Source organism: Mus caroli, unplaced genomic scaffold (genome assembly GCF_978045245.1).
Source record: "Mus caroli unplaced genomic scaffold, Mus_caroli_1 scaffold_2, whole genome shotgun sequence".
Lineage (NCBI taxonomy): Eukaryota > Metazoa > Chordata > Mammalia > Rodentia > Muridae > Mus > Mus caroli.
The window spans coordinates 159,823,962-159,851,914 of record NW_028227257.1 but is presented as its reverse complement, the minus strand read 5'-3'; the positions used below and the strand labels follow the sequence as shown (position 1 = coordinate 159,851,914).

At 43.0% G+C, this 27,953-nt stretch overlaps 2 protein-coding genes across 9 annotated transcripts in view; one reads left to right on the top strand and one right to left on the bottom strand.

The window, feature by feature from the left end:
- Positions 1-24,785, bottom strand: part of Arhgap21 (Rho GTPase activating protein 21) — a 125,469-nt gene extending 100,684 nt beyond the window's left edge. For 5 of the 8 annotated variants that reach the window (XM_029474437.2, XM_029474443.2, XM_085835139.1 and 2 more), the window contains exons 1-2: positions 24,574-24,785; positions 23,407-23,795 (exon numbers count right to left, since the gene is read on the bottom strand). In XM_029474437.2, coding sequence (XP_029330297.1) covers positions 23,407-23,487 — 81 coding nt within the window. In that variant the 5' untranslated portion in view covers positions 23,488-23,795; positions 24,574-24,785. Of the gene's footprint in view, positions 1-23,406; positions 23,796-24,018; positions 24,113-24,155; positions 24,484-24,569 lie in introns of those variants that run through there. The other 3 variants (XM_029474438.2, XM_029474439.2, XM_029474440.2) reach the window with 3 other exon arrangements.
- On the top strand, positions 23,588-26,454 carry LOC115030379 (uncharacterized). Its single transcript, XM_029474343.1, has 4 exons — positions 23,588-23,704; positions 24,188-24,556; positions 24,743-25,473; positions 25,572-26,454. Exons 1-3 carry the CDS (start codon positions 23,588-23,590, stop codon positions 25,442-25,444), a joined length of 1,188 nt encoding a protein of 395 aa, XP_029330203.1. The 3' UTR covers positions 25,445-25,473; positions 25,572-26,454.
- Positions 26,455-27,953: the final 1,499 nt, after the last annotated feature.

Genomic DNA, 27,953 nt, shown 5'->3' with positions numbered 1-27,953 from the left:
GTCCAGGCTCATGACTATGAATGACTCCAACCCTCTCCAACCCTTTCTCCCAAGCTTCAATCTGCATGACTGAACCCTTGCTAAGCATGGGTACCTAGATGCCTAGCACTACTTGCCCCAAACAGGGCTCATTATCTTCCCTCTCCCAGCCTCCCAGCCCCAATAATCTCCTCATCTACATAACGACAGCACAATTCAAGCCCTGGGTTACCAAAACACAAACAGCCTGCTGAGCCCCTTCTCTATCCAGCTACCAAGTCTGACATCTCTAAAATACAGTCCTTTTCTTCCTCCGTGGCCTCCTCCCAAATGAGACTCCCATTGGCTTCTCCCAGGTTGGTCTCTCCTCCATTCTGCCACTCCTCTGCAGTCTTGCTCCACAGGATTAACAAAAGAATATTTTAAACCAGTTACTCATAGGGCTATACAAGCTACATCACTTCCTTCGCTGCTTTCTGTCAGGATATGGTCCTCAAAGTATGTTCCCATTAGTTCTATAAGACAAGGGATATGAGCTAGATGGGTTAAAACAATCATTTGGTCAAATAAGTTTGCTTCCAAACTACACCAACTCAGAAGTAAAAACCTCAAAAGAAAAAGAAAAGAAACGAAATCAAAGGTAATCAGTGAGCTATGGGAGGTACAAGAGAATGTGATGATCCTGAAAATACAGAAGTTTCAATGGGCACACACTACAGCCCCTTAAAAGCCCAGAGAGTATGTACAGGAGTTAGTTCACTGTGCTTTGCTGAAATAAAAACAAATGAAATAGAAAGGGAAAGCCTCAGCAAGCCATCACTACAATGGTGACCCTGCAGCCTCTGTGGTGACTGGATGAGCAATGTCGCCATGGCTCTTGTGTGTGAGCCTTGGTCCACTCTTGGTGGTGCCATTTGGGGAGGCTGTGAGGTGGACTCTGGCTGGAAGAATGCATGTTGTGAGAGTGTGTGCCCTGCCCCTCTTCTAGTCTGCTTCCTGCGTGGTGGTGTGAGTGAAAGACAAAGCCCCTCAGCTTCTGCTCTGGCTGTCTACTCCACACGTCTGCCACCATCATGGACTCCCTGCATGGACTGTAAACAGATAAACAGAAATAAATTCTTCCTTCCCTATGTCAACTTTGTTTTCTTTTTTTGTTTTCTTTCACACAGACAGACAGATAAGACAGACAGACAGAGTTTCTCCATATAGTCCTGGCTGTCCAGTACAATGTAGAACTCACTTTGTAGAACAGGCTGGCCTTGAAAACACAGAGATCTTCCTGCCTCTGCCTCCCCAATGCCACCACAGCAGCCCATAAGTCAACTCTGGTCATGGTGTTTTACCACAGCACCGAAAAGTAACCCACCTTTAGTAACTGAGGCAGAAAGAGCAAAGCACAATTACATGGCCATCTGACTTTTCCACAACAAACCTTTACGACAAAAACCTAACCTGCAGCATCAGCTTTAAGGTCTTTTCAGGATGAAAAGGAGCCTTGGACAGCTGAGCAGCTCAGTCTTTCACTGTAATATCCACAGACAAACTGGTGAGAATACAGGAATTTTGTATTCTAAGACAGGAACTATCAGAAAACAAACTCGAGACCATCAAAATGACGAAAGCAAGCAGGTGTGCTGACTCACATCTTAGGAGGAGCATGACTCCCAGGCCAGCCTGGGCTACAGAGTAAACCACAGGCCAGTGTTGGCTAAAAAAAAGGACCCTGTGTCAAAACAAAACACTACAGCAGCAAGGGCGTGGGAAGCAGACAAACACAAGATACTTAGGTAGTTTAGAATCACCACTGAAAGAATGCTAAGGGAAGAAGTGGAGCTCTGTGTGGTTCCTGACAGCTTGACAGAGCAGATTCAGTACAACTAAGAAAACAGGAGGGGTGGCAGAGAAAGAGTGAGAACTTTGCACCTTCTCAGTAATTACATTCATTAGGAACAACTAATTTTTTTCTAGATTATTGTGTATGCTGTTTGGGATAAAATTAAATCCCTGGGGAATCAAGAGAAACAGCATGTAATACCAACGTCATTAAACAAAAACTAACTCTGCCAGGTGAGGTGCTGCATGCCTTTAAACTCAGCACACAAGGCACAGAGGCAGGAGGATCTCTGTGAGTGGGGAGACCAACCTGGTCTACATAGTGAGTTTCAAGATAGTTGGGGCTACACAGAGAGACCCTTTGTGGAAAACAATACCGCCCTCCAAACCCTGAATTTGAAAGGAAGTAGCATTACTCATAGAATATCATTATCTTAAAAAGAAAAAAAATACAGTAAATGGCTCTGTAATTCCATAACAATACGAAAGCAACATCATTACCACTGTCTGAGTTTAGACAATGATACGGAGTCCTAGGGCATGCTTGTGGATCCTGGGCACAATTCTGCGGTTTTCCGAGTATGTGTTTGTGTGAAAAGCCTCAAAGTCAACTCATTAGGAATGAGCATCTCTAATTGGGAAGTGAGGTCTTGAAACACTGCGTCAGGACGCCAGGATGTCCTGAAACAATGGTTGACTCCAGATCCTGGGCTGTAATAGCACAGAAAATTGAACTAGAAAATAATACCAGAAAATAAGCAAAACATTGATGATAATCAGGTTTGTGTCTAACGGATTTAAGAGGAAACTAAAGAAGGAAAATCAAAGTACAATAAGCTTTGAAAGACATATGTGCTTACATCTACCAGTTAATGACGGATCGATTGGCAGATGATATCTGTACACTCACATTATCTCTAAAGTAATCAATACTTAAAAAAAAAAAAAAGGAAGGGCTGGTGAGATGGCTCAGTGGGTAAGAGCACCCGACTGCTCTTCCGAAGGTCCAGAGTTCAAATCCCAGCAACCACATGGTGGCTCGCAACCATCCGTAACGATATCTGGTGCCCTCTTCTGGAGTGTCTGAAGACAGCTACAGTGTACTTACATATAATAAATAAATAAATCTTTAAAAAAAAAAAAGGAAAAACAAAAGAAAAGTCATAAAGTACCATGTGACGACTCGCTAGGTTTCCTAAAACATCAGTCAATGTGTATCTATAATTACATATTGACTGTCCTAAATTCCAAACAGGCCTAAAAGTGAAAATACTTTTTAAAACATTGGTAGTAAAACCTGACTGGAGGTGACCAGAGGCTCTAAGTCTGTGTTTACCCCAGAACGAGCAAATACTCACACAGGCCACAGACAGAGTATGCAGCAGTATCTACCACTTCTATGAAACTCTGAAACAGCTAAGGGTCTAGGTAAGGGGTCAAAGCCTGTCCAGACAATACTAAAACAAAGCAAATGCCAGCAGGAGTCTGAGGGAGAGAAAGAGAAAAGGCAAAAGGCAGAGAAGCCACCAAAGCGTGACCTTGGGACTGGGAAAATATTTTCTACCTGGGTCAGTGAGGTCAGAAAAAGCAGTAGAATCCACAGCAGGCTTAAATAAAGTGTCGGGTTTATGTACAAGACAGGACATGAGAGGGGGACAGCACAATGGACGTGGACAGACGGATCTCAGATGTGTCAGTGTATCAGAGTTCTAAGGGCCTTTAATCTTGCCACAGGAGGTTAGTTTAGGGCAGGTTCGAAACATCATTACCAATTTTCCACTCTAATGAAATAAGGAAAATAAAACAGCTATAAATCTGCATGACCTTGGCCAAGTTAGCTAAGCCTGCTGAGCCCCAGTTTCCACATCCTGAAAACGCATACATACATACATACATACATGCATACATACATACATGCATACATACATACCAGGTGTGAGGGTTAAATGCTGAATGTTGAGATATTCAGTGAGTGCTAATGCTTTTTCCTCAGCATTATAAAAAGATCTAGAATGCCCTCTGTCTCGTGGCGAATTTCTAGGAAAAAGACTTTAGAAAGAACTAACCAGTCCTCAGAGACTAAACAAACACGATAGCTAACAAAAGCCAACAGCATAAATGCCTACCATACAGCAGGAAGGAGATATTAAACAGTTGTGAAATACGCAAAACTGAAAACAGATGCAATTACATACTGCATGCTAGAAAGCAGGAAAGCAGGCCAACTACGACTTGTCTATAAATGTATATATACATTCATGCCAGGTGTGGTGGCACAAGCCTTTAATCCCAGCACTCGGGAGGCAGAGGCAAGCGGATTTCTGAGTTTGAAGCCAGCCTGGTCTACAAAGTGAGTTCAAGGACAGCCAGGGGCTATACAAAGAAACCCTGTCTCAACCCCCCCCCCCAAAAAAAAGGTATATATACATTCATAGAAACAAAAAAAGCTCTATGTCCATTTAACAGCCCATTTCGACCTTTTCTAAGACTTAATTCACTAGGAGCTAGAAAGACAGCTTACTGGTTAACTCTCCCGGAACACTTGAGTTTATGCACTGATAGTGGATAGCTTACAACTGTCTGTAAGTCCAGCTCCAGAGGACCAACTGCCCTCAACACCTTCACACATCTGCACACACTCTGAGACACACAATTCACCTAAGTTTTTAAAAGTTCTTAGCAGAATTAGAATGTGCTCTTACAGTCTGTATCTTTACCTATAAACAAACAATCTAACTAATGTCATATCCAGCTAAGAGTTTAAGTAGCTTGTCAGGCAAACTTCTAAAACTATGCATAACTAATCAGGTAGAAATAAATTTGTTTTTATGACTGTGCCTGATCCCTTTACAGAAAAGTAAGATGGCCACCCACCCATAAATCCCCCAGGAGATTCCAGGCCATAAACTAGCTGTGAAAGGAGATGGCAGAAACAAGGCTAGTAAACGAAGAGAGCAAGGCCAGAATTTATTAAATACTTAAAATGGACACATCTCTGATTTAACTCACTAAAAAGGAAAAACTTTGAAAAGTACTACCACTAATGTTAGTTTCTCAGGCCTCGAAACACTCAACTTGTGAGACCGCGCAGATGACACAGGTTGACTTAGACGAAAATCTCGCCTGCTTACTGCTAACGGAGCCTTGGATTTTACAAGTCAGATAGTGAACGCAGACTATAGCAGACATTCTTTGCACGGTGCTCGCATGAGCCAAGAACAGGTCTGAGCTGGAACGGAACGCAGCAAAGACTTGTTCAAACACTCTCGCCTGCTCCTGCATCATCCCTGGAAGACGTGACAGTATACAATCTCATTTGGAAATTAATGTATGTATTACTCTCTACCATAATTTTTGTTTGTTCTGGACATTATCTCACATTTGCCTCTGTCCTGTTGTCCTCTCTATTTGCAAGTGTCACTAGTTTTACTCTTTGAAGAAAACAGGAACTCACACAGATACTTATGTCCACAACGGTACTACTCACCGCCTAAGGAGCCATAAACAAGCGAGTGCATAAAAACTATGGTATGTTTCTACGGCAGGATGCTGCTTACCATAAAAGGAGATGGAGTTCTAGTCTATGCAGCATGAGTGAAGCACAAAAGCTAAGTGAAGTAAGACAGGAGGAACAGACTAATGCTATATGGCTGTGTGGATGGACCTAGGACAAAGGCCACCAAGAGCTGGGGACAACAACATACTGACAATAGACTGAGTGACAGTTCAATGTGATGAAAGATTGCTGGAAAGAGACACTGGTACTTACACAAAATTATGAATATGCTTAATATACCAAGCTGTGCACCAGGTTAAAGTGTGGTCTCTTCTTTTTTTTTTTTTTTTTTTTTTTTTTTGGTTTTTCGAGACAGGGTTTCTCTGTATAGCCCTGGCTGTCCTGGAACTCACTTTGTAGACCAGGCTGGCCTCGAACTCAGAAATCCGCCTGCCTCTGCCTCCCGTGTGCTGGGATTAAAGGCGTGCGCCACCACGCCCGGCTGTGTGGTCTCTTTTTAAAGCTGAACACCACTGTGTCCTTAAGTGCTGCCTGCATATGTATGGGTGGAGGACAAGCTACTGGAGCATAAACAGCCTCTGAGGGGCTGCAACCCTGAAGAAAACTGACTCTTCATTTCCCAACAGCCATCAATTGCCCAAAATTCCTCGACAGGGATAGGAGTTCATGAGCCCCTCCCATGCTACAGAAATGGAGTTGAGGGTTGGGAGGAATGAGATGCAGTGCAGAAGAGGGAATGAATGATGCATTTGATCAAAACACATTATATGCATGTATGAATATTAACTATGTTTAGAACTAAGAAATTACATCTTAAATTTTAAGAACCTGAACCACTTAGAAGCATACAAGTATTGGATATAGCCAAAAGAAAACAAATTAGAAAATACTTTTTCCTACAGAGATCGAACACTGTACACAGTACTTAAACAGAATAACTAGCACATTAATTTCCATTTTTTACAAAATTTACTCAGTTTATTTACTTATTCCCACCTCTAAAACAATCAAATGCCATACAAAATTAAGTTGCCTAACAGTGAAACTCCAATATCATTAATTTAATAAATAAATAAATGTATATATGTTAGCTTTTCACAACTAAACAACCTATAGCATATGTAATTTTCAATTGTTGAACAGTTTCACTATGTTTTTTAATATGACTGCAATTAAGGAAATAAAAAAAAAATTAACAAAGGTTTGTTTCTAGAGAAAGCCAAACTTGATAAATTTTGCCAAATTATTGGGATATGAGAAGCTGGTTGGTATGTAGAAAATACAAATTAAGTACAAGGCTTAACTTCAGTTTCCTGAGAACCAAAACTCCAACAGATGAATCAGAGTCTATGTGAGTGCATGCGAGGATATGTGCATGCAATGTATAGGCTGACCTCGAATGGACAAGGATCAAGGAAGACACTAGATGTTGACGCAGGGTCTCTCCTTTGATTCCAGAGCTCCCTGGTTGGGCTGACTTAGCTAGCCAGCCTGCTCCCATAATCACAAGTGTCTGTTGCCTCCTGAGAACTGTGAATACAGGTTCAGGCCACCATGCCCATCCAGCATTTACAGTGGGTGCTGGGGGCAGGGGTTGGGAATGGGGGTACTCTCCGAAACCCTGTCCTCATACTTGCATGGCAAGTGCTTTACCCATTGTGCCATCTCCTGCCTTAGTATCTACTGCTTTGAGTATATACAGTTAGATGCAGCCCTTGAGCTGATAATTTATTTGATTTTCCAAGTCCATGCACCTAATCCACTCATACACACACAAGATGCAAAGCATTCCTATAACCCCAGAAGTTCCCGTGTGCCTGCTAGTGATATCCTAGCACAAAAGCAAATTCTGTGTTCTATCACCATGTGATAGTTCTGCGATCACAATATTGGGCCCTTTTGTCAGTCTTTCTGTCTGTCTGTCTGCTTCTATTCAGGATAGTTTCATATCCATCCCTTCTGCTGCTGTCTAACCACACCACAATGCTTTATCTATTTTCCTACCAATAGATAGGTGACTTGCTTCCAGTTTGCTGTGAACTAGCCTTTATGGACACTCCTGGCGGCATGTGTTTCATTTCCCTTGGGGAATTATCTAGGAATGGAAATTCTGGACCATATAGTGCATTTCCAATGAATAAGAAGAAGCTACCAAGGCTTTGGTCTAAGGGTGCTGTTTAAAAGGCAGCCAGCACTGTATCAGAGCTTGCTACTGAACAGCCTTGCCAGAATTTTATGTTGCCAAGCTTTTTTCTTTTCAAATATATTTTGCTGAGGTGTAATTCAGAGAACAAATTGTACCCATTAAATGCACACTGATCTCGGCAAGTTCATGTATACACATAACCACTACTCCACAAGACCTTTGGGCCTCAGCAACCAGTGTTCCCCCATGTGACCACCAACAGTCTGCTCGCTATCACTAGAGATTATTTTCTCCAGTTCTAGGATTTCCTCGAGTGGAACTGCACATCATATACTTTTATTTCTGGCTTCTCTTACTTTGTGAGATGCGTCTGAGGCCAGAAAGTGTGTACATTTTTAATCCCTGCTCTCAGGAGGCAAAGGCAGGCAGATTTCCAGTCTGAGACCAGCCTAGTCTACAGAGTGACTTCCGGGAGAGGTAGGGCTACCCAGAGAAACCCTGTGTTGAAAAACCCAAAAAAGAAACAGGAGATGCATCTGTGTGGTGGCAAGCATCAGTAGCTTATTCTAAGTGCGGAGTAGTAGTCTACTATATAATACATTAAATTTTGCTTTTCAGTTCATCTCTCAGCAGACATGTAGTCCGTTTCAAATTTGAAGATGTTATCTGTTACAAATATAAACAGCGAAAGAGACATGGTACCGCATGCCTGTAAATTCAGGATTTAAGAGGCTGAAGCAGAGGAACTGTCATAAATTCAAGGCTGTCCCGGGCTGTGTAGCAAGCAGTAGGCTAGCTAAGGACTACTACACAGCAAGACTCTGTCTCAAAATAACAAAAATAATTAGCTCAAAAGGTGGGCCCAAAGTGAAAGAATGCCTGACTTTCTGAGAGTTGCCACAATGTTCTCCTCCAAGGCTATGTCATCTCTGCCATTAGCTACAATGCATCAGAGCTCACTTGTTCCTTCCCCAACAATACTTGGTATTCTGACTTTTTAAAATTCTGGCTATTTTCTAACAGGTAGATGATGGTACCCAACAAGTGAAATTTTAACATTTTAGCTAACACAAAATCTCTTATTTCTATAGGGTAGTAATGAATAATTAGAAAATGAAACTTAAAGTAATAGCAATATTATTTTAATGCTTCAAAGTGGATCTAAATTGAGAAGTTTCCACTAATTGTCAACTGAGTATAGTTAAAAAATAACCACATCAGCAAATTTTATTGTGACAAAAAATAGCTAATGTTAATAACTAATGAGTTTTCCCCTAATTGCTAATAATGACGACCATGTGTGCATATGTTTTTCATTTATCTTGTCTTGTGGAGTTCAGTTTTCACCCATTTTTAAAGCTAGGCTGTCTTATCATTGAGTTCTGAGAGGTTTTTTTTAACAGACTCTGGACACAATCCCATCATCCAATAAGATTTTGCAAACCGATCCCCATGTCTGGTTTAAGAAAACATGCCAGGGCTGAAGAGATGACTGCTCTTACAGAGGTCCTGAGTTCAATTCCCAGCAACCACATGGTGGCTCATCTGAAATGGGATCCGATTCAGACAACTTCTTCTGTTGTCTGAAGACAGCAACAGTGTACTCATGCATTAAATGAATAAATAAATCTTAAAAAAAAAAAGAAAAAAGAAAACATTCCATTTTCTTCATGGCATTTTACAAGAACAAAAGTCTACAGTTTTGGTAAAATAGACATAGTCACTATTTTTCTCTTCTACCTAATGCTATCTGTGCCATTTCCCAGAAACCTTTGCCAATTTTACTGCTTTACTGCAGCTTCATAATCAGCTTTGGCATTCACATTAGTGATCAGTATTGGAATAACATTCCTGTCCAGTGAGACCAAAAAAAAAAAAGAGGTTTTTTTTTCTATATCTATTTCCAGTTCTCTATTCGCTTTCATTCTTTTTTTTTAAGATTTATTTATTTTATGTATGTGAGTCCACTGTAGCTGTACAGATGGTTGTGAGCCTTCATGTGGTTGTTGGGAATTGAATTTTTAAGACCTCTGTCCTGCTCACTCTGGTCAACTCTGCTCGCTCCAGCCCAAAGATTTATTTATTATTATATGTAAGTACACTGTAGCTGGCTTCAGATGCACCAGAAGAGGGCGTCAGATCTCATTACAGGTGGTTGTGAGCCACCATGTGGTTGCTGGGATTTGAACTCAGAACCTTTGGAAGAGCAGTCAGTGCTCTTACCCGCTGAGCCATCTCACCAGCCCTCGCTTTCATTCTTGCACACATCAGTGGTATATCAATTCTATACTGTCTTGATTTCCGTCAATATGATACTGTAAGTCCTCCAACTTCATACTTTTCCAGTATAATTTTACTAACTATTTGTCCTTTGCATTCCCAAATGTGTTTTAGAATCAGCTTATTTAGTTCCCTTTTTAAAAAAACAAAAAACAAACGCCAGGTAGCATAACACACAACCTCAGTCACAGTACTTCATAGGCAGAGGCAGGTGGATCTCGGTGAGTTCAAAGCCAGCCTGGCCTAAGTTGTAAGTTGTAGGACAGACAGGACAGACAGGCCTAGTAGAAAAACCCCGTCTCAAAAATCAAGCAAACATCAGGAACAACAAAGAGCCTGCTAGAATTTTAACTGGAACTAAACTGAACCTAACAGCAGTTTGTGGCTGACTCTCAGTTTAGTCTACTTCAGGCATTAAAATGATGCTCACTTTTAAGGCTCATTTTTCAGCGATTGCCAGCATATAAAGAACAGTCTCCTGCATAGCCACTCTGCATCCCCAAGTCTGGCATTTTAACTAGTTAGTGCTAGTGGGAGTTTGAAGGTCCATCCCTTGTGGTTTTCAATGTGCATTCTGTCTGGGATGTGATTATTCCTCTTTTCTCCTATCTTCTCGTTCCTCTGTGGACTTACAAACTACAGTATGAGCCTGAATGTCAGTAGTGATCATCAACGTATGGCAGCTGTTTTTCCTATAGATGCTCTTCCTCAGAGTTAGCGAACTTCATTATATTCCCAGCTTTTTACTTACATTGATTGTGTCAAATATTGTGCATCTACTGAGATGATCATATGAACTCCCCCATTTCATTACTAATTTATTTTCGACAATAAACTTTCATTTCTAGAATAACTCCAACTTATTTCTGACATATTACCCTTTTCACTAGATCTGATTTGCTAATATTCATAAGGAGTTTAAACAGGACAGCTGATAATATGAATTCTTTTTCTTTTTTTTAATCTGGACAGGCTTACACTGAACTCACAAAATGGAGATCAGAAAAGTTTTCTCTGCCTCTATTTTTTTTTTTTGAGTTTGTATAGAATTGATTTATAGAATCTTTTCTTAAACATGTGACTATATGTATATACATATATATAGTATATGTATATATATACATATATATACTATATGTGTCTGTGTCTGTGTGTATGTATGTGTGTAATAATATACACAACTATACCAGTGTATAACTGGATTTAAAATCTTCTGTTTGGAGAAATTTATAATTTTACATGCAATTACTTTAACATGTGGCACTGTTAAGATCTTTTAATTTTGGCCAGGCGTGGTGGCGCACACCTTTAATCCCAGCACTCGAGAGGCAGAGGCAGGCGGATTTCTGAGTTCGAGGCCAGCCTGGTCTACAAAGTGAGCTCCAGGACAGCAAGGCTATACAGAGAAACCCTGTCTCGAAAAAAAACAAAAAAAGAAAAAAGATCCTTTAATTTCTCCTTGTCCATTTCAGTCATTTGTCCCTCTTAGGGAACTTGACAACTTCATTTGCCAAGTTCATTGGCATAAATTAATTCATGAAATTCTCTTTTTACAATCTGTGTAGACTCTGCATAACAAACTTTATTTTATCCATAATATTGGTCATCTATCTTCTCACTTAGTTAATATAAAAAATTATTTCTAAATTTCAAATCCTATTAAGAGACTTAAGACTTTTATTTAGTGTACAGTCCAGCTAGAAGTCACACTATTTTCCTGTCCATGATCGCCTAACGCTTCAGCACAGAGTCCAGCACACACTTTCCAACCCCTATGTTTGGAGGAATCACTGAGTTCTGAATGGACACTCATATTTTAGACCTTTTAAATAACTTTCTACCTGCTTCTAGAAATATCAGCTACTCGCTTGGAAAAGGGAAACCATTTGAAATGTAAATAAAGAAAATATACAAGAAAAAAAAGAAGCACCAGTTAGTCCAAACACATCGTTTGAGTAACCTTAAAAGCCAATGTTAAATATAACGTTGATTACAGCCATCAAAGGCCAGCAAGACTGGCAGCAGCAACCAAAGACCAAACACAGTCACGTTATTCATTCTCAGGCTTCCTCTGAGCTGGGAGAGACTGTATTCCTACATGCCTAGAGAGGCACGTATCCGGCATTCTCAGGCTTCCTCTGAGCTGGGAGAGACTGTATTCCTACATGCCTAGAGAGGCACGTATCCGGTCGCCGCACACTCCGGTTCTGTTGATACCACCACCTGGAGATGGTCTGACTCACATATCCTAAAGACGACTCTCACTAAGGTTACAACTTCATTTTGCCTGTCAATCTCAGTCTAAATCACTGGACACTGGGTTCCACCCCTAGTATTCTAGGCTGCAAAGACCTGTAAGAGTCACGAATGGTGCAGCTAAAACACTCACACTTCTGAACTATGTGGGAATCTAAGAACTATGACTGTTTTAGAAACTATCCCAAGGTCTCTTTTTAAACAGCTTCATTTGAAAGTTAACCAGGAAAGCTAGGGTTTTCTATTAATTCTCAGCAGCAAGAGCAATTTGTTCACTACTTCCATCCATCCATCAATATATTCATACCTGATTTTTCCTGTCTCTTGGCAAATAGAGCTGCTGAAAGACTGAGTCTAAGCTAAACTTTGCTTCCGAGAAGAACCGCATCCTCCTAGATGCAATCACGGGCAAAGACATCAATTTCTCAAAAGCTCTTAATCCTTAAACATGCTCTCCACGGCTCTCCTTTGAGATGCCTATCAACCCTGATTACATTTTCTTCATTGTGAACTGGTCTCTCTCTGCCAGATCCTCTTTGTCAGTTGCTGGGCGCCTACTCCTTCACAGTCACTGTTTTTAGAAACCACACTTCTTTTTCAGGATTGCAACTGGACACTGCAATTAGTTTGTATTGTGTGTGCATTATATTATCATGTGCCGTCCACTATGAATCAGACTGAAAGGCCAGACTGATTCAAAGGACAGAATCAGAAGAGCTGTTGGCAGTAAATGGGGACAGATTTATAGGGGAAATTATCTCACTAATGAACACTTCATTATTTAAGATTTATGTTGCAATGATTTCTGTCACTCACAATGTGCACTCACATACAGAGGTGTTTGTGTGTGTCTGTCTGTCTGTCTGTGTGTGCATGATGTATGTGCATGCATGATGTGTGTGCATGATGTATGTGCATATTTATTCTTTCACTGCAACTTTTTCTATTCTTGCTAAAATAAAATAGTAAAAACAAAATATTACAAATTATTCTACCAAGAGTTTCTTCAAATACAGCCTTCTACAAATGAACCTAAATAAATTACTTTTTAAATAAAACTGAAAGTAACAGCTGTAGCTGCAGTAAGCCAAAAAGCAGAATTTCTATCACTTTAAAATGTTTAACTTTTGGTTAGGGATAGCAGATATTTTTCAAAAATACACTATCACTCACAGGTGCTGGATGTTAAAGTGTGTTTTGTTTTGCTGCCTTGAACCCCTGAGTTCTACTTATGTTTATGCTTCAGCTTCCAAGCCAGCTAAAGCTACAGACGTGCTGTGCACCACCATGCCTGGCTCTCCTGACGCAGAATTCCCTGTGCCTGAAAAGATGCCACTTCAGTAGAGCATTGTGAACATATGCCTAACTGCAAAACACAATGGCCACGGCTCAGACTTGAATAGTAACTCAGTTTATGGCCACTTAAAATGTCTGTGAATGTGATCTAGGGTACTGCTGTTCTCAAATTTGAGTGATCATTGCGATATCACAAAGCTCAATCTGGAGTCAGCAGTCCCATGTGACTTCCAGGGATTGCTAACCATTACACTAATGATTAGACTAGAAACCTGGAGTTCAAAAAGTTACCCAAGTGACCCCAATTTGTCTGACTGAAGATCCTGCCCAGGTAGGGGTCGCCACTAGAAACTCCTGAAAGTCCTTCCACCTCTGCTGAAAAACAACTAACTTGAAAAGGCCCATCTACCTGAGACCACTGAGCTCTACCTTCACAGACAGAAAGCCAATCTTCTGTCAATTCTACATTACAGACTGAGATTCCCTTTGGCCTATACTCTTCAGGTTTCTTATCCTCCATATACAATGTGGATACAAGCCATTCATAAAACCTGCAAACAGAGACATGTGCCTGTGATATGTTATGAAATATTTTTTTAAAAATACAGTACAAATGTGAAATTTTAAAAAATGAAATAGTGGGCTGATGAGATGGCTCAGTGGGTAAGAGCACTGACTGCTCTTCCAAAGGTTCTGAGTTCAAATCCCAGCAACCACATGGTGGCTCACAATCACCTGTAATGAGATCTGATGCCCTCTTCTGGTATGTGTGACAGCTACGGTATACTTATGTATAATAATAAATAAACTTTCAGCTGGAGTGAGCAGGGAATGAACTAGTGGGGTTGACCGGAGCGAGCAGAGGTCCTAATTCAATTCCCAACAATGACATGAAGGCTCACAACCATCTGAATACAGCTACAGTGCACTCATATATATATATAATATTTTTAAAAAACGAAATAGCAAAAAAAATTTTTTCTGGGGCTAGAGGGACGGCTAGATGGTTAACAGCACTGACTGCTCTGCCATAGGTCCTAAGTTCCCAGTAATCACATGGTGGCTCTCAACCACTGTAATGGGATCTGATGCCCACTACATTTCACTAAACCAACGTTCTGGCCCGAGTCCTGTAAGAAAGCACCAGCACTGTGATAGAGACCTTTGTGGGAGATGGTGGGTCTCAGAGAAGTCCACTACCTCCATGTTTGGTTTCTGCTTTTGTTCCTTACTGGGTTTCTGTCCTTCAAAGACTGAAGAACAAACTGGAATGCCAAGGAGGAAGACTGGGGACATGACTGCAGCTCCTAACTTCAGCAGCTCTCACCAGAATCTGCAAGAGCACACCTAGGAATAATCTGAGCTTTTTATTTTCCTGTCTTGTTCTCTGTTTCAAACCTGTGGAGAAACACAAATGACTGAATGATGACTGAAGTAAAAAGCAATTTCCTCAAGCCTTATAATAAAGATCTGACTTTAAAATGAGTGCCCCAAGCATTTCCTTCCCTCACCTCACATACCATTCCCTATTATTTCCAGAAGCCAATATTCAGAACCCAGAAAAGAAAGTAGGCCTCACTGATCAAACCTTCCATATGAACCCCGATATACAAAAAGACACTAGCATAGCCAAACACCTTACCCGAAGACCAAGTACTAGTAAAATGATATCCAGAAGCAACTTCCAAATGTACTAGCCCTATCTGATATCTAATAATCACCATGCTGGAGAGATGGCTCAGTCATTAAGAGCATTCACTGCCCTTCTAAAGGTCCTGAGTTCAATTCCTAGAACCCACATGACAGCTCAACTGTCTGATGCTGTCTGCTGCTATGCAAATGTACATGCAAAGTATCCATATACATTAAATATATAAATAAATAAGTCTTTTTTTTAAATTGTCCTAAGTCTTCATAAACTATGTTAAGTATAAATGAAGTGGAAAGAAAAAAAAAAAAAGCCAGGAAGTTAAGATTCTGTGCTCACTGGCTACAAGAAGGCTACAGAGCATACACTACTCACAGCTGTGCCAGATGTCCATCCAGGGCTGAGATAAGCAACAGAGCAAAGGCAGCAAGTAACCAAGTCAGAATTCAAACATACCCAACATCAAACAGAAGGCGACAGCAGCCAGCCACTGAGCAAAGTAAATAAAAGTCGTTAACTTAGCCGTTTTATAGTAATGGACAACAATTTGCTCTGGGCTGCCTATATTCCCAAAGACAGACTAAATATTCAGAAATACCAAGTTTAAATTTGAAGCCTAGTCTTTTACTCCTAATGTGAAAGAACAGAATCTTTTACATTAACTAGAAAACAAAAAAAAAATTCTACCATGTCAAGTTTTGAAGCTATAGTACAGCATATCCCTTTGTCTTTCAGATTCTTAAAGCACTTGTAATTTGTGTGTGTGACGTGCAAGTGTGGTGCACACTTGGAGGCGAGAGAACAACTCTAGAGAATCCGTTTTCTCCCTCCACCATGGCTTATAGGATTTGAGCTCAGGCTGCCAGTGTTCTGTGGCAAGTGACTTTACCCCAGAGACATCTTTCAGGTCCACTCTCCAGGTTACCTTAAAAGAATGTTTTAAGTTTTGCTGTTTTCCTTTACTCCGTTGTGAAATAAACTATTTTGTACAATACTCAGTTTGATGAGACAATGACACTTTAAACTACAAAATTCTTTTCATGGAAAATGCAAAATGGGGGTTTTGCATGAAACATTTATATATAATGGCTTCATCTCTATGGTCCAACTTGACTGTATTTAGAATCACCATGGAAACACACCTCTTGGTATGTTTACGAAGATATTCCCAGAAGGAAGGACTGAATGTGGAGTCCTGGAGAGAGCCAGCGGCAAGCTGGGCAGCAAGCAGTCCTCACTCTCTGTTCCTGAGTGCAGACGCATGTGACCAGCACCTTCTGTTCTTTGCACAATGCCTTCCCTGCCACTATGCACCATATCCTGGTAAACCCTAAGCCAAAATAAACCCTTCCTTCCTGAGGCTACTTAATGGCAGGTATTTTGTCACAGAAACTGTAAAAGTTACTTAGACAAAGTCTTAGTACCCCCAAAGACGACACAGGAGGCTATGTATAATAGTTTCACACATTTAATTCTGTAAGGTCGATAAAAAGTAGATAAATACTTGGACAGTCTTTAAATACAGTAACCTTTCATTTTAGTAATCTAATCACATCAACCAGAAAGAAAAACAAGTGCCTACCATATGGTCTTTCTGTAACAGAAAATAGCTAGCTGCATTCAATAACAGCATCTGTGCATCTATCAACACTAGCACTGGCCATCCTGAAATCAGCGAGCATACTGTTAATATAAGAAGATGACAAGGCTCTTCACAGCGCAAAGAACAAAAGAAAGAGTAGTACCTTTGTTGTAGATTACCTGACCCGTCATAGCTCAAATTAAAACCATGAAATCAAAGCACAACAGACTTCGAAACATGGTAAAGGAAAGAAATGCTAGAAAGAACACTTATTATTTACGGAGAAATTTCTTTGTTGGTGGCTCTTATCTAGTGCAGGATCTGGCTTCATGCATTCCCACCCAGACTCACACATGATGCCCCGACTCATGCGCACTTCTGCTACTGCACTATTTATTTTCCGTCCTGGTAGGCTTTGCATTCAGTCCTAATGTTCCACAGAGAGATTTTGGCAGAGAGGTATTCTGGCTTTGGATCCATGTATGTGGAGAAAGGAACACTTAAACGAGGTAATAGTGTTATCATATATCCTAACTAGCTAGAATCAATCCAGGACTTCCCAGAACAAAGCACACACCCCTGAAAGGCTGCTTGTGTATCCCTTTGAGTATAGATTTGCTAGAAACCAGAATTTCACAAGACTTATTTTAAAACTCAGTAAACAGCAGTTTGGGATTAAAAAGGATAAAAAATTACCATTTCTATACTTGCATAAAAATTAACAGCTGTTAAATTTGTCTGGTTTTCATGTTAAAAAATATAAAGTAAATATCATACGGTACACAATCCTTTCACTAAAGAAACATTGTTACTACAGACACATTGCTTTCACTCTCTCTTTTCTTTTAAGTGCTAGGGCTCAAACCCAGACCCTAGCACACAAACCTCACCCTAGGAGTATTTATTACCTTTCACTAAGCCTTCAGCATCCACCACTCTCATTACCATTTCTCTAGTCTGAGAGCAAACCCAGTGGTGCAAATTGTTTCCTTCATTTCTACTACATATTGTCCTGGTTACTGTAACTTGGCAACCAACTTCCCAAAGGTGAGAAAGATACAAAGGAAAATAAATGACTCAAACATCTCAGCACCAATCCTGCCGGAATGGAAGGGAACTCAAGGTGTGAGGCCTCCTGAAGAACACAGAGCACTTCCTCCTCCGAGGTTAACACACGGTATTTACACATTACACACCTAAGAACAAACTCCGTGACATTGTGGGACTCCTCTCGTCTTCATTCGTGTAAGAAATATAGTATGACACAAAGAGCACTTGAATGAAACAGCCAAGCTGTGAATATTTATATTCTACATTCACTATCTGTACCCTGTTCCCTCTCCCCTCGAAAAGAAGAGAAGAGAAGAGAACAGAAGAGAAGAGAAGAGAAGAGAAGAGAAGAGAAGAGAAGAGAAGAGAAGAGAAAAGAAAAGAAAAGAAAAACAGAGTAAAATCATCTAACTAAGCAGGTCTGCTGGAGATGGGTAATACTGGGGTAATACTGGGGAAGGAAGAGTGGGCAGCCAAGAGCAAGACTGGCACTGTGCACTAAGCAGGGTGTGTGGCAATGCATCACACAGAAGGTGGCCTGTAAACACAAACTGGAGACAAGGGCGAGCCATGCAGAGACCAGGAAGAGCACCGCACAAGGGGCCAGCAGGTGGGAGGCTTGAGGCTTGGTCTCTGTGTGCAGCGTAGCAAAAGTCTGGGATAGCCAGTATGGAATGAGGGGAAGAGTAACAGGAAGTGAGGGCAGGAAGGTGAAAGGGAAAAGCCCTGAAGGTCACTGGAAGAAAGAACTCTGCCCTGTAACTTTTAAGGAAATGAAAGGCCTTTAAAGAAATCTGAGTGAAGGAATGACATGATTTGATTCATAAAAAGTCTGCTCTGCTTACAACATGGAGAATACACTAGCAGAGCAAGCTGAGAGAGAAATCAGTCGAGCAAATATGCATGTCATGTATGAGCTAAAAAAGAGACACCAATCATTCCAGAGCCTGCAGAGCAGGGCTGCTATTGCTTGTGATGAGCATGCCCAGAGAGAGCAAATGGGGACGGTGAGCAGCAGGAGGCAGAGAATCAGCAGGTTGGCTCTGGAGTTGCCTGCTTATTTCCAAGGGCAGATGGAGTCTGTGTGCCCAGGTTAGTAGGATGTGGGCATCTGAATTCAAGAGATAAAAGGAAGCCTGGCGTGGTGGCATGTGCCCCTGCACTGGAGAGGCTGGGGCAGAAAGATGGTGCATTCAAGACCATCCACAGTGAGATCTTGTTGCAAAAGCAACAGAGAAAGGCAGGCTTCCTAGCATATGCCTGTCATTCCAGAAACTGGGAGGTGGGATGAGGAAGGTCACAAGTTCAAGGTCGCCTGCAGATAGATAGATAGATAGATCTCCAGTCTGAGGCAATGCTGGATCAAAACCATGGAATGTAGGAGGGGACGAGGTTCAAACTAAGTCCTGAGAGGTCCACAGGTAAGAAAGTTGAAGAAATCCCACAGACAGTGAAGGGAATAAGAATGAAGTAGAGTAATATGAAGATAATGATAGTGTACCAGATCTCAGTGAACAGTCACTGAAATGTAAAGCCCTTCCACAATATCCATTCATCTGTTCAACAAACACCGAGCATTCATTACGTGTCAGACACTGAAAATAAACACGCTCTGTGCTCTTATGGTGACTGTACTCCAAAGAAGGCAGAGATGGCCAGAGCTGTAAGCATTGTTCCCAATAAAGTACAGTGAGTTTTGAACTAATGCACTAGTGGCAAGTAATCAGTCTTGGAGAGCCAGGGCAGACTTCCCTAAGATGCATGCAGGAGAAAAGCCTGGAGGGCTAAATGAAAATCAGATACAGGAAGAAGGAGGGTGTCTGCAAGGTGAAGAGACACCTGTGAGGAGGTGACAGGCAAGCAGGCTTCACCTGCCCACGGTCCCGCAAATCCAACTATACGAACTACAGGAAGAAGAAAAGGAGTGAGGAAGGAGAGGGTGCTCTGACTACTGAACTCACCGAAGACTGAGCCCTGCAAGGACGTACGGACAAGCTGAGCTGCCAGGAAGCTCCTGTTTATCAGTGAGGCAGCGGCCCAAACTCAGGTAGTGACGGCCGAAATCTGCCATGGAGACTTGACAACTTTAGATAATCAAGGATAACCGCCTACTTCCTGGCAGGTGAACAGGCAGTAGCACTGCTCATGAGAGAGCTGGCAGCAGACAGACAGGTTGGTGGCAGGACAGCCTGTGGGACATTCTGAAATACCACTGAGTGCAAAACACAGTACCTATGTAGGTTTAGAAGGCAACCAAAGAGTCTGGGATAGGGCCAGAGACTGGGTGTTGATTATATATAAATTAAAGTCCCAGGGAAACATAAAATAGAACCTAGGAGGAAAGGTGAGGAGGGGATAAAGGAATAGAAAGAGACTGGCTCTGGCTTAATCCAATAGGAAATGGGCAAACAGTAAAAGAACCCTATTTTAAAAAAAAAAAAAAAAAAGACACAGACAGACAGGCAGACAAAAGAAAAAGAACAGAGCTGGAGACAGGACAAGGGAGTCTGGGACAAAACAAAATGAGCACTCCTATAAAAGACAACCAAAGCAAGACTTCAAGCAATTTCCTACTCAGAAAAACACCCTTAGTGCTTATAGTATTCCATTAATCAACGAGAAAATATTTCTCATCAGCCACAAATACATTACAGTGACAGGATAATCTCAGCCTAAGTTAAAAAAAAAAAAAAAAAGACACAGAATGAACTAATGAAATTAAGAATAGGAGTTAAGTTGTGAATAATGAAATTGCTAAAATTTTCATTATTGTAGACCACTGGGGGCTACAGACTAAAAGGTACAATCAGTGTTTAAAATAGGTGAAAAGGAAAAAAAAAAAAAATCAATGAAACTGTTTAGTTTTCTGGTTAAAAGAAAGAGAAAAAAAAAAACCCCACCAACAACAAGCTAAACCCTGAAACCTAAAACTAAGTAATAAGTAAGGGGAATGATCTTGTCACAGAATATTTAAAGGAGTCTATGTTAAACAAAATAGCAGTCAAATCAAAGTTACTCAGACAGACACACAGACAGACACACACCATGATGCAGGGTGACTAAAACCATTACTGAAAAGCACATCTTTAAAGCCCACCCTGGTGGCTCTTGCCTAGAATCCCAGCCCTTGGAAGGTTGACACAGGATGACTGCTATGAGGTTAAGGCCAACTTGGGCTCCACAGCAGGGCCTAGTGGGAGGGGAGAAGGGGAATGACATTTAGATGTATAGAGTAAGTTTGTCTGAACACAATCTGATGTCCTGACTGTATGATGCCAAGACACTTTCTGAATTATTATGAAAGCTATTGTTTATCTGCTGTTTGTTCTTCCAATGCAGTCCTGAGGAATGGTACCTAAAGTAATATACTTATCAACACAAACTGATGATTTAACAGGAACGTGAAATCTCCGTTTTAAGCAAAGCAACTGACCTTATCCACAGAAGACAAAATGAGCTAATTAGATAAGGCATGAAAGAAATGCCAATTCAATTACTACATTTTCTGTCTCACAAAGTTAGGCATTTTGGTCAATTGACAAATAGCATTAAAATCAAGACCTATGCATTTGTTTCCTGATTAATTAAGAATATACAAGCCGGTCGGTGGTGGCACACACCTTTAATCCCAGCACTTGGGAGGCAGAGGCAGGCAGATTTCTGAGTTCAAAGCCAGCCTGATCTACAGAGTGAGTTCCAGGACAGCCAGGGCTACACAGAGAAACCCTGTCTCAAAAAAAAAAAAAAAAAAAAAAATATATATATATATATATATATATATATATATATATCAATTTATTATTCAGATACATTAAGGAATATCCCTACTGTTTCTTCTTTGTGTTCATTTTCTTAACTGTCGAATGACAGTATTACAGAATACAGTACTTCCAATAAAACTAAAAACAAAGTGTTCAATAACAAATATTTATCAAACCAAATTATGGCAACTCCCTTTCTAGTTCAAAAATAGTCCCAATCTGTTCCCAGATCAGAGAAAAACCCACATCACAGCTAACCAAAGGCACTAATATCACCGCCCCCCCCCCACTTGCCACCTGCCAGTTTGCAAATGTTTTCTGAAGCACAAAGAATCTAAGACTAGTCTTTATAAAGTCAAAACATATTAATTTAATACCAAATTCAATTAATCTTTAAATGAGCAAAGTACAGACAATGTTGTTTTTTCACTCTTAACTAGAAACAATAGCCACACAAGCAACGTGCCCAAATGAAAACATATTTCATAGCCTTTAAATACTGCCACTATCAATGAACCAGTAGGAAACTAGCTGTAAGTACACACTGCTTTCTAGACAAGTACAAGATGAGTCTACATTCTTGGTTTGAGAGCAACCCTTAAACAATAACAACATACACACATATATTATCAAATAAACGTTAGTTCTTGCAAATACAATGCAAGCAGCATGCTAATTAAAGTATTCACAAGACAATGACAAATAAGGCTTTAGGACCACAGCATATATTATTATGTAACAGCAATACCCATTAAGCAATCACCAGGCTGTAGGTAGGTCTTCCAAAAGGCGTCATTATGGTTTACTGTGATCAGAGGATTGTGGTGTCAAGACTTAATCATGCTTTACCTGCAAGCAGGTGTATACTGATATCAAAAAGTAGAAAACTAATTATTGCTGTAAACCTGAGGCTCTGTCCAATAAACTGTAGCAACACACAAAAAGCCCCCACCACACAAACTTTCTGTCCCCAAATGAAGTAAACTGTGAAGCACATTTTCTGCATGCTTTCTTAGCCAAAATTTAACAAAATGTCCAAATCCACATGTTTAGCACTAAATCCACATGTTCCAAAGGCCATGAAGAGAAAAATTTACAACAGAGGCAAAGAAATAGTGAGCTCAGGAGGGCGGGCTCACTGGAGATGTGGCTACTGCCATCACTGTCGTCTCAATAAAGAACAACAACGTTCAGCACCTTTAACAAGCAAATTACAGGAACTATACAAAACAAAGTAAATACGATAGAACCATCATAACATAAACTCCACATACACCAGCTCAAAATCAAGGAATAAAGGAATAAAAGACACCAGAGCCAGTGATGCCAAAAGTGAATAGATTTTCTACAAATTCTTTTCGGGTGGCTCAAAAAAAAAATTTTTTTATAAGCCCTAAGTAAATTCTCAGCCAGCCATTCTCTGCACTTCAGTGAAAGCCACCTGCCACCCACAAGAGCCCACAGAACTGTGTAGCAGTATACGAGCCAACTGAGCTTAATAAAAGAACAGCAAAGCCAGAAGATTTCCAGGAGGTTGGAATTTCAACACCACAGGTGTTTTCCAAGACTGAGTCTAAACCGTCCAGGGAAGCCTTCGATTCCCACCCAAAGCTGCTATAGGCACCACTAGGAACCAGGATCCTTTCCCATCTGAGTCAAAAACATTGGATTCTGGGTGCACCAAAGAGTACCACCTGCCCTCTCCACAGAGGATGTAACACACACAAGAGTTACATAAAAGCCAGCCCCAAGCTGACCAGTGTCCAAAACACTGGAGGAAAAATGGATGCTGAATATTACTGTTCTCAGGCTTCTCGGCCAGACATGGAAGACTGCCCCCTGCTCAGAAGGGTAACCAGGATTCTGGCATGTAAGACAGACTTGCCCCTGCTAATTAATCGCTAAAGTCCCTAGAAACAGTCGTAGGCCAGGTTTCACCTCCCTCCTGGTCAACTGGGGCGCTGCCACCAAACAGCTGACCGACCGACTCAGTGGCAGACGACCCCGTACTCTTAGGACGCTCACAGACATAAGCCACCGCCCAGCTAGCTGGCTTACCTCACAGGCAGAGGCCGCCCCACAGGCCTTGAGTTTGTCACCATCTTCCTCGGGCAGACCAGTCCAATGTGTGGCCATCATTTCATTTCAAATTGTAAAGGGACAAATCCTTTGGAGTCCACATTGGAGAAGTGCCACCACACACCAAACGGGAAGCAATTCCACAGCAGATTCGGAGGCGATGAAGGACTGGTCAAAAACGATTTGCAGGAAGCCCCTTCAAACACCTTCTTCAACAGACTTAGCCCTCTTCATCTCCCCAGCCTTAAAGTTCAAGGGCGACAGGTTTCCTTGGCAGGTAGGGTGGAAGCCAAGTGCAGAGAGAAGAGGTCCACTTCCAGGCGGTGTTACTCGGAGGCCAGAGAAAAATCAGCTTTCGGAGATCCTTCCTGGAACAGGGAGAAGTTAATGAAGGACATGAACTTTCCCCAGGCGCCGATCTTTAGCCTTGCCACAAGCCCGGACCAAGCTCCCCCTCTCCCACAATACGAAGAATTAAAGTCTACTAAAGTGAACCCTGCAAAGAAAACAATCCTCTCATGCAACAATTTAAAAAAGAAGAAGAATTAGAAGGAAAACGCCTGAAGGTCGGTTAGAGAAAGAGAACGAGACCTCAGAACTGCCCCGGTGGCTATGTCAAACACGCCTGGCTGCTATGAAGCCTTCAAAAAGGGGGGGAAAAAATCCCGATTCAAGTGCTGCATTTCCTGGGCAACGCCGAGGCAGTGGGCTCATTCTGCAGCACCTACTCTTAAGCGAAGTTTTCTCCGCACCGGGTTAGACTCGCAGACGCCCTACAACTCCCCAACAAACAAACAAAAAGCCAGCCCCGACCAGGGCGGGCGTGGGCTCGGCGGCGTCTGTGGCGGCGGCCGCCCGGGCCGCGGGTGACTCCGGCAGGCCGTGGCAGCCTGCCCTGCGCCCCGGCCCGCGCCCCCAAGGAGACGGCTGTTTTCCTTGGCCCGCGGCGGGGATGGGTGGGGAGGCGTGCGGCCGCGGGTGGGACGCGGCGCCGCTCCCGCTCCGGCTCCCTGGCATGCTTCGGAAGAGCCACGGCCCCGGCAACTCTCAGCTCCCGGCTACGGCCCCCCACCCCCGAGCCCGGCTCGCCCTCCCCGCCGGCCACCTGAAGCAGAGGGGAAAGCGACGAGCAAACCACCCACCTACCACTATTTCCTCCGCCCCTTCCTGAGGCGGGTCGCCGGCGCGGGCTCCCGGGAAGCGCGGCCGGGGCGCGTGCGGGAAGCAAGGGCTCCGCTCGGCAGCTCGGCCCGCGGCGGGGCGCGCTAGGCCGCGGCTCGGTTAATATTCATGAGGCGCCGCCCCTCCTCCGCAGCCCGCCGGACCCGGGCGCCCGCCGCTCGCCTTTGTGCCCCGGCCTCCCTCGCTGCACACACGCGGGCGCGGCCTCCGCGGGCCCGCGCTTCAGCCCCAGGCGGTGAGAGGAGCGGCCACGCAACGGAGAACGCGGGTTAAGGGTCGGCTCCCAGGCAGCGCCGCGACCTGCCCCGGCCAGCCTCGGGCTCTGGGCGCCGCGGGAGGGCGTGGGGCGGGGCGGCGGCCGCCGCACTCAAGCCTGGCCGGGCCGGCCGGGGCCCCACGCTCCCGCGCCCGCGATCGCCGAGCGCGAGACTGGCCGGGCCGGCGGGCGCGCGAGCTGCTTCCCGGGGGCGGACTGCTCGCGCCTTCCTTCTGGATCCACCTCCTTCTACCCCACCTCCTTCCCCTCCCCTCCCGGGGGACGCTCCGGGGCGAGGAGTTTTCGGTCTGCAGTCACCCGGCCCCGGGAGCCAAGCTACAGGAGGAAGACGGGCCGGGACAGGGGTGGTGCTCGCCAGGCCCCCTGCAACCTGGGTACCCGCTAGCTCTCTTGTCCCCGCACCCCGACGCTGGGCACACAACTCCGGCTGCTTCCCGAGCGCCGCTCCGGGAACGGGCACATCCCAGCAGCTGTCTGCCGGACAGGTCTTGGGAGACCGCGGTCCCTTTTCTGCAGCGGGTGGGGCGAGAAGCTACGGGATGTGGACCTTCCAGATAAGGGAGTGTCCCTGCCCGCCACACTGCAAGGTAGCTTCCTGCGGTAAGCAGGGACTGGGTGGTGGCGGTTACGAGTCATTCAGAATTTTTTTATCTTGTTTCTTTTTTTTTTTTTCTTAAACCTGCAGGGCGGCTGAGCGATTAGGCGCGGCTAGCGGAACCGAGCGGCGGTGGCTGGGCTTTCCCCACGCTCCCGTCACTGTAGTTAAGCCGCCAGCCCCGCGGCAGCCGCTCCACAGCCCACTCCCGGGCCTGGGCTCTGACCCGAACGGCCGGCTCCGCCCTGTTGCACCTCATAACATCTCCCGCTGCAAACCGTCCAATCCGGTGACGCTACGACAGTATGCGAACCAATCAAGGGCTACCGCTCAAGCCTTCTACCCCGCCCCCTCAGCCTCCCCTTCCCACTCCATTTCGGGAGGTGGCTCACCAGCTCTGATCCCTAGAGGAGCCTCTAGCTCTGGGGATGGTGCTTGGCACCTCTTCACCACCCCCACCACCCCACCCCCGTCCTCTCGCTGTCTTATGCACATCCCCCCTCCAGGTCTCTGCCCTGCTGATGCTGTTGAGGGTCCTTTCGATCCTCATTGACAGCTTTTGTGTCTGATCAACTGACACCACCATCCTGAGAGAACAGAACAAAAACCAAGATGCTGTGGAACGTGTTACCTTTTTCATCTTTGCTACAATTGCTTTCTAAAGGCTCCTCCCCCTTTCACACCCATCGCCTAGGGTCCTGTTTCTTGTGGAGGTTTTCAAAAGAGCACTCAGGAGCTGATAAAGAAGAACCTGAACCTTACTTTATAGTTCCTTACAGTGAAAGAGGGCAGACAGAATTTACAATCAAATCCAGACAGAATTTACCACCAGAACCTGACATTTAGAGGAGAGAAATTTACTAGATCATTTTTTTTTTTGCAGTAGCCATGAAATATGTAAGGTGTGACTGCCCCTAACCAAATTAACCAATAGCCAGGGTGATAAATAATAAATAAATGAAAACAGAGCCTACTACTGTATATTTGTGATTTACTGAGTAGCAGCATGCAGGTCGATGGCAGATCTAGTTATACCCTGCCGTTGGGTAAAGCAACAAAAACTGAATAGAAATATAACATTCAAGCGGTTTATCCCTGGTGGGCTTAGGGAATAAGTGGAGACAGGCAAAAGTTCACATCTACCACTGACAGATGCAAATGTGTGTGCATGGCATAACTGAGGGACTAACAACTGAGCATATCTACAAGGTTTTGATCTTACAAATGTTGGTTTGGGGAGAAGGTTTCCTTTTGGTACTGGAGAATACAAAGTTGTCCGTAAAAGGAAATAAAAGTCATTATGGAATTATGGGTAAGTAACAAAATCTACAGATGCAGCATTTCAGTCAAAGGAAGTACCATGTGAGAACCAAAATTCTCTCTAGGGCCTGGAGAGATGAGATGTGGCTCAGCAGCTAAAACAGTCCCTGGGATGCACACCAGCCGCTCACAACCACCTGGAACTCAAGTTCCAGGAATGCCCAACACCTCTGGTTTCTGAGGGCACTTGTATTCACTGCACATAAACACACACACACACAGTCTTTTTAAAAATACTATCATCCATCTGCCTCATTTTCCATGTAATGGGGCAAACGTTGACTTGTTTGTAAGTACTAGAACTAATCAGGACCAATGGCAGCCAGCATCTCTTTAGCTCCGTCTCCGGGGGGGGGGGGGGGGGGCTACTACTCAGAGTTTTATGTACATCTTAATGAGATTGTATTGTGGAGGCAGGAGTCGAGCCCAGAATCCATTCTTTGATATACAGCTACGTCGTCAAACATCCTTTTCAATTATAATAACCATATTAGCTAGCATTTAACTATGTGCCTATAGATTTGTGATCTATAAGAAAGAATTTAATCCTATTCCTAGGACAGGTATGATCATAGTGTCCCAAAATCATGGGAATGCTTCTCATAATTTTATGAGTTACATCATGAGTGTCTTATGGGTATCAGACTCTGTGAATGGAGAAGACTACATGACTACGATTTGGAAAGTATGCTGCTGGCCTGCCCACTAGAATCTATGAATATAAAGTACATTTCATATTTTGTTGGGCTGTGAACATCAGGTGAAATCACAGCTAGTTAGGGACTCTGAAAATATAAAAACATTATATTGGTTACTAAGATATTAAAGTATCACACTGCCGTGTATTAACTATTATATTGGTTACTAAGATATTATATTGGTTACTAAGATATTAAAGTATCACATTGCCGTGTATTAACTATGAAACTATTAGTTTGCTTCCTCACAGAACTTTATTTACTCTTTCATTGACACTTAGTAGGAACACATTAGCAGTGAAAACTTAGGACTATTCCAGTCTGAAGGTAAATGAGCAATAGCAATCTCTAAATAATGATTCATCTCCCGTTTAGATTCCTTCTGTGTAGACCAAAGGGCACAGTCACTATCAGGTCATCTGGAAAGTGGCAACAAACAGCCAGTCACTCACTG

Excerpts from the sequence above, each read along its gene's own strand:
- LOC115030379 (XM_029474343.1), top strand. The coding sequence starts at position 23,588 with ATGAAGGACTGGTCAAAAACGATTTGCAGGAAGCCCCTTCAAACACCT. Across the intron at positions 23,705-24,187 it reads GCGACAGGTTTCCTTGGCAG|ACTCGCAGACGCCCTACAAC; the intron begins GTAGGGTGGAAG and ends GCACCGGGTTAG. Across the intron at positions 24,557-24,742 it reads AGCAGAGGGGAAAGCGACGA|CCCGCCGGACCCGGGCGCCC; the intron begins GCAAACCACCCA and ends CCTCCTCCGCAG.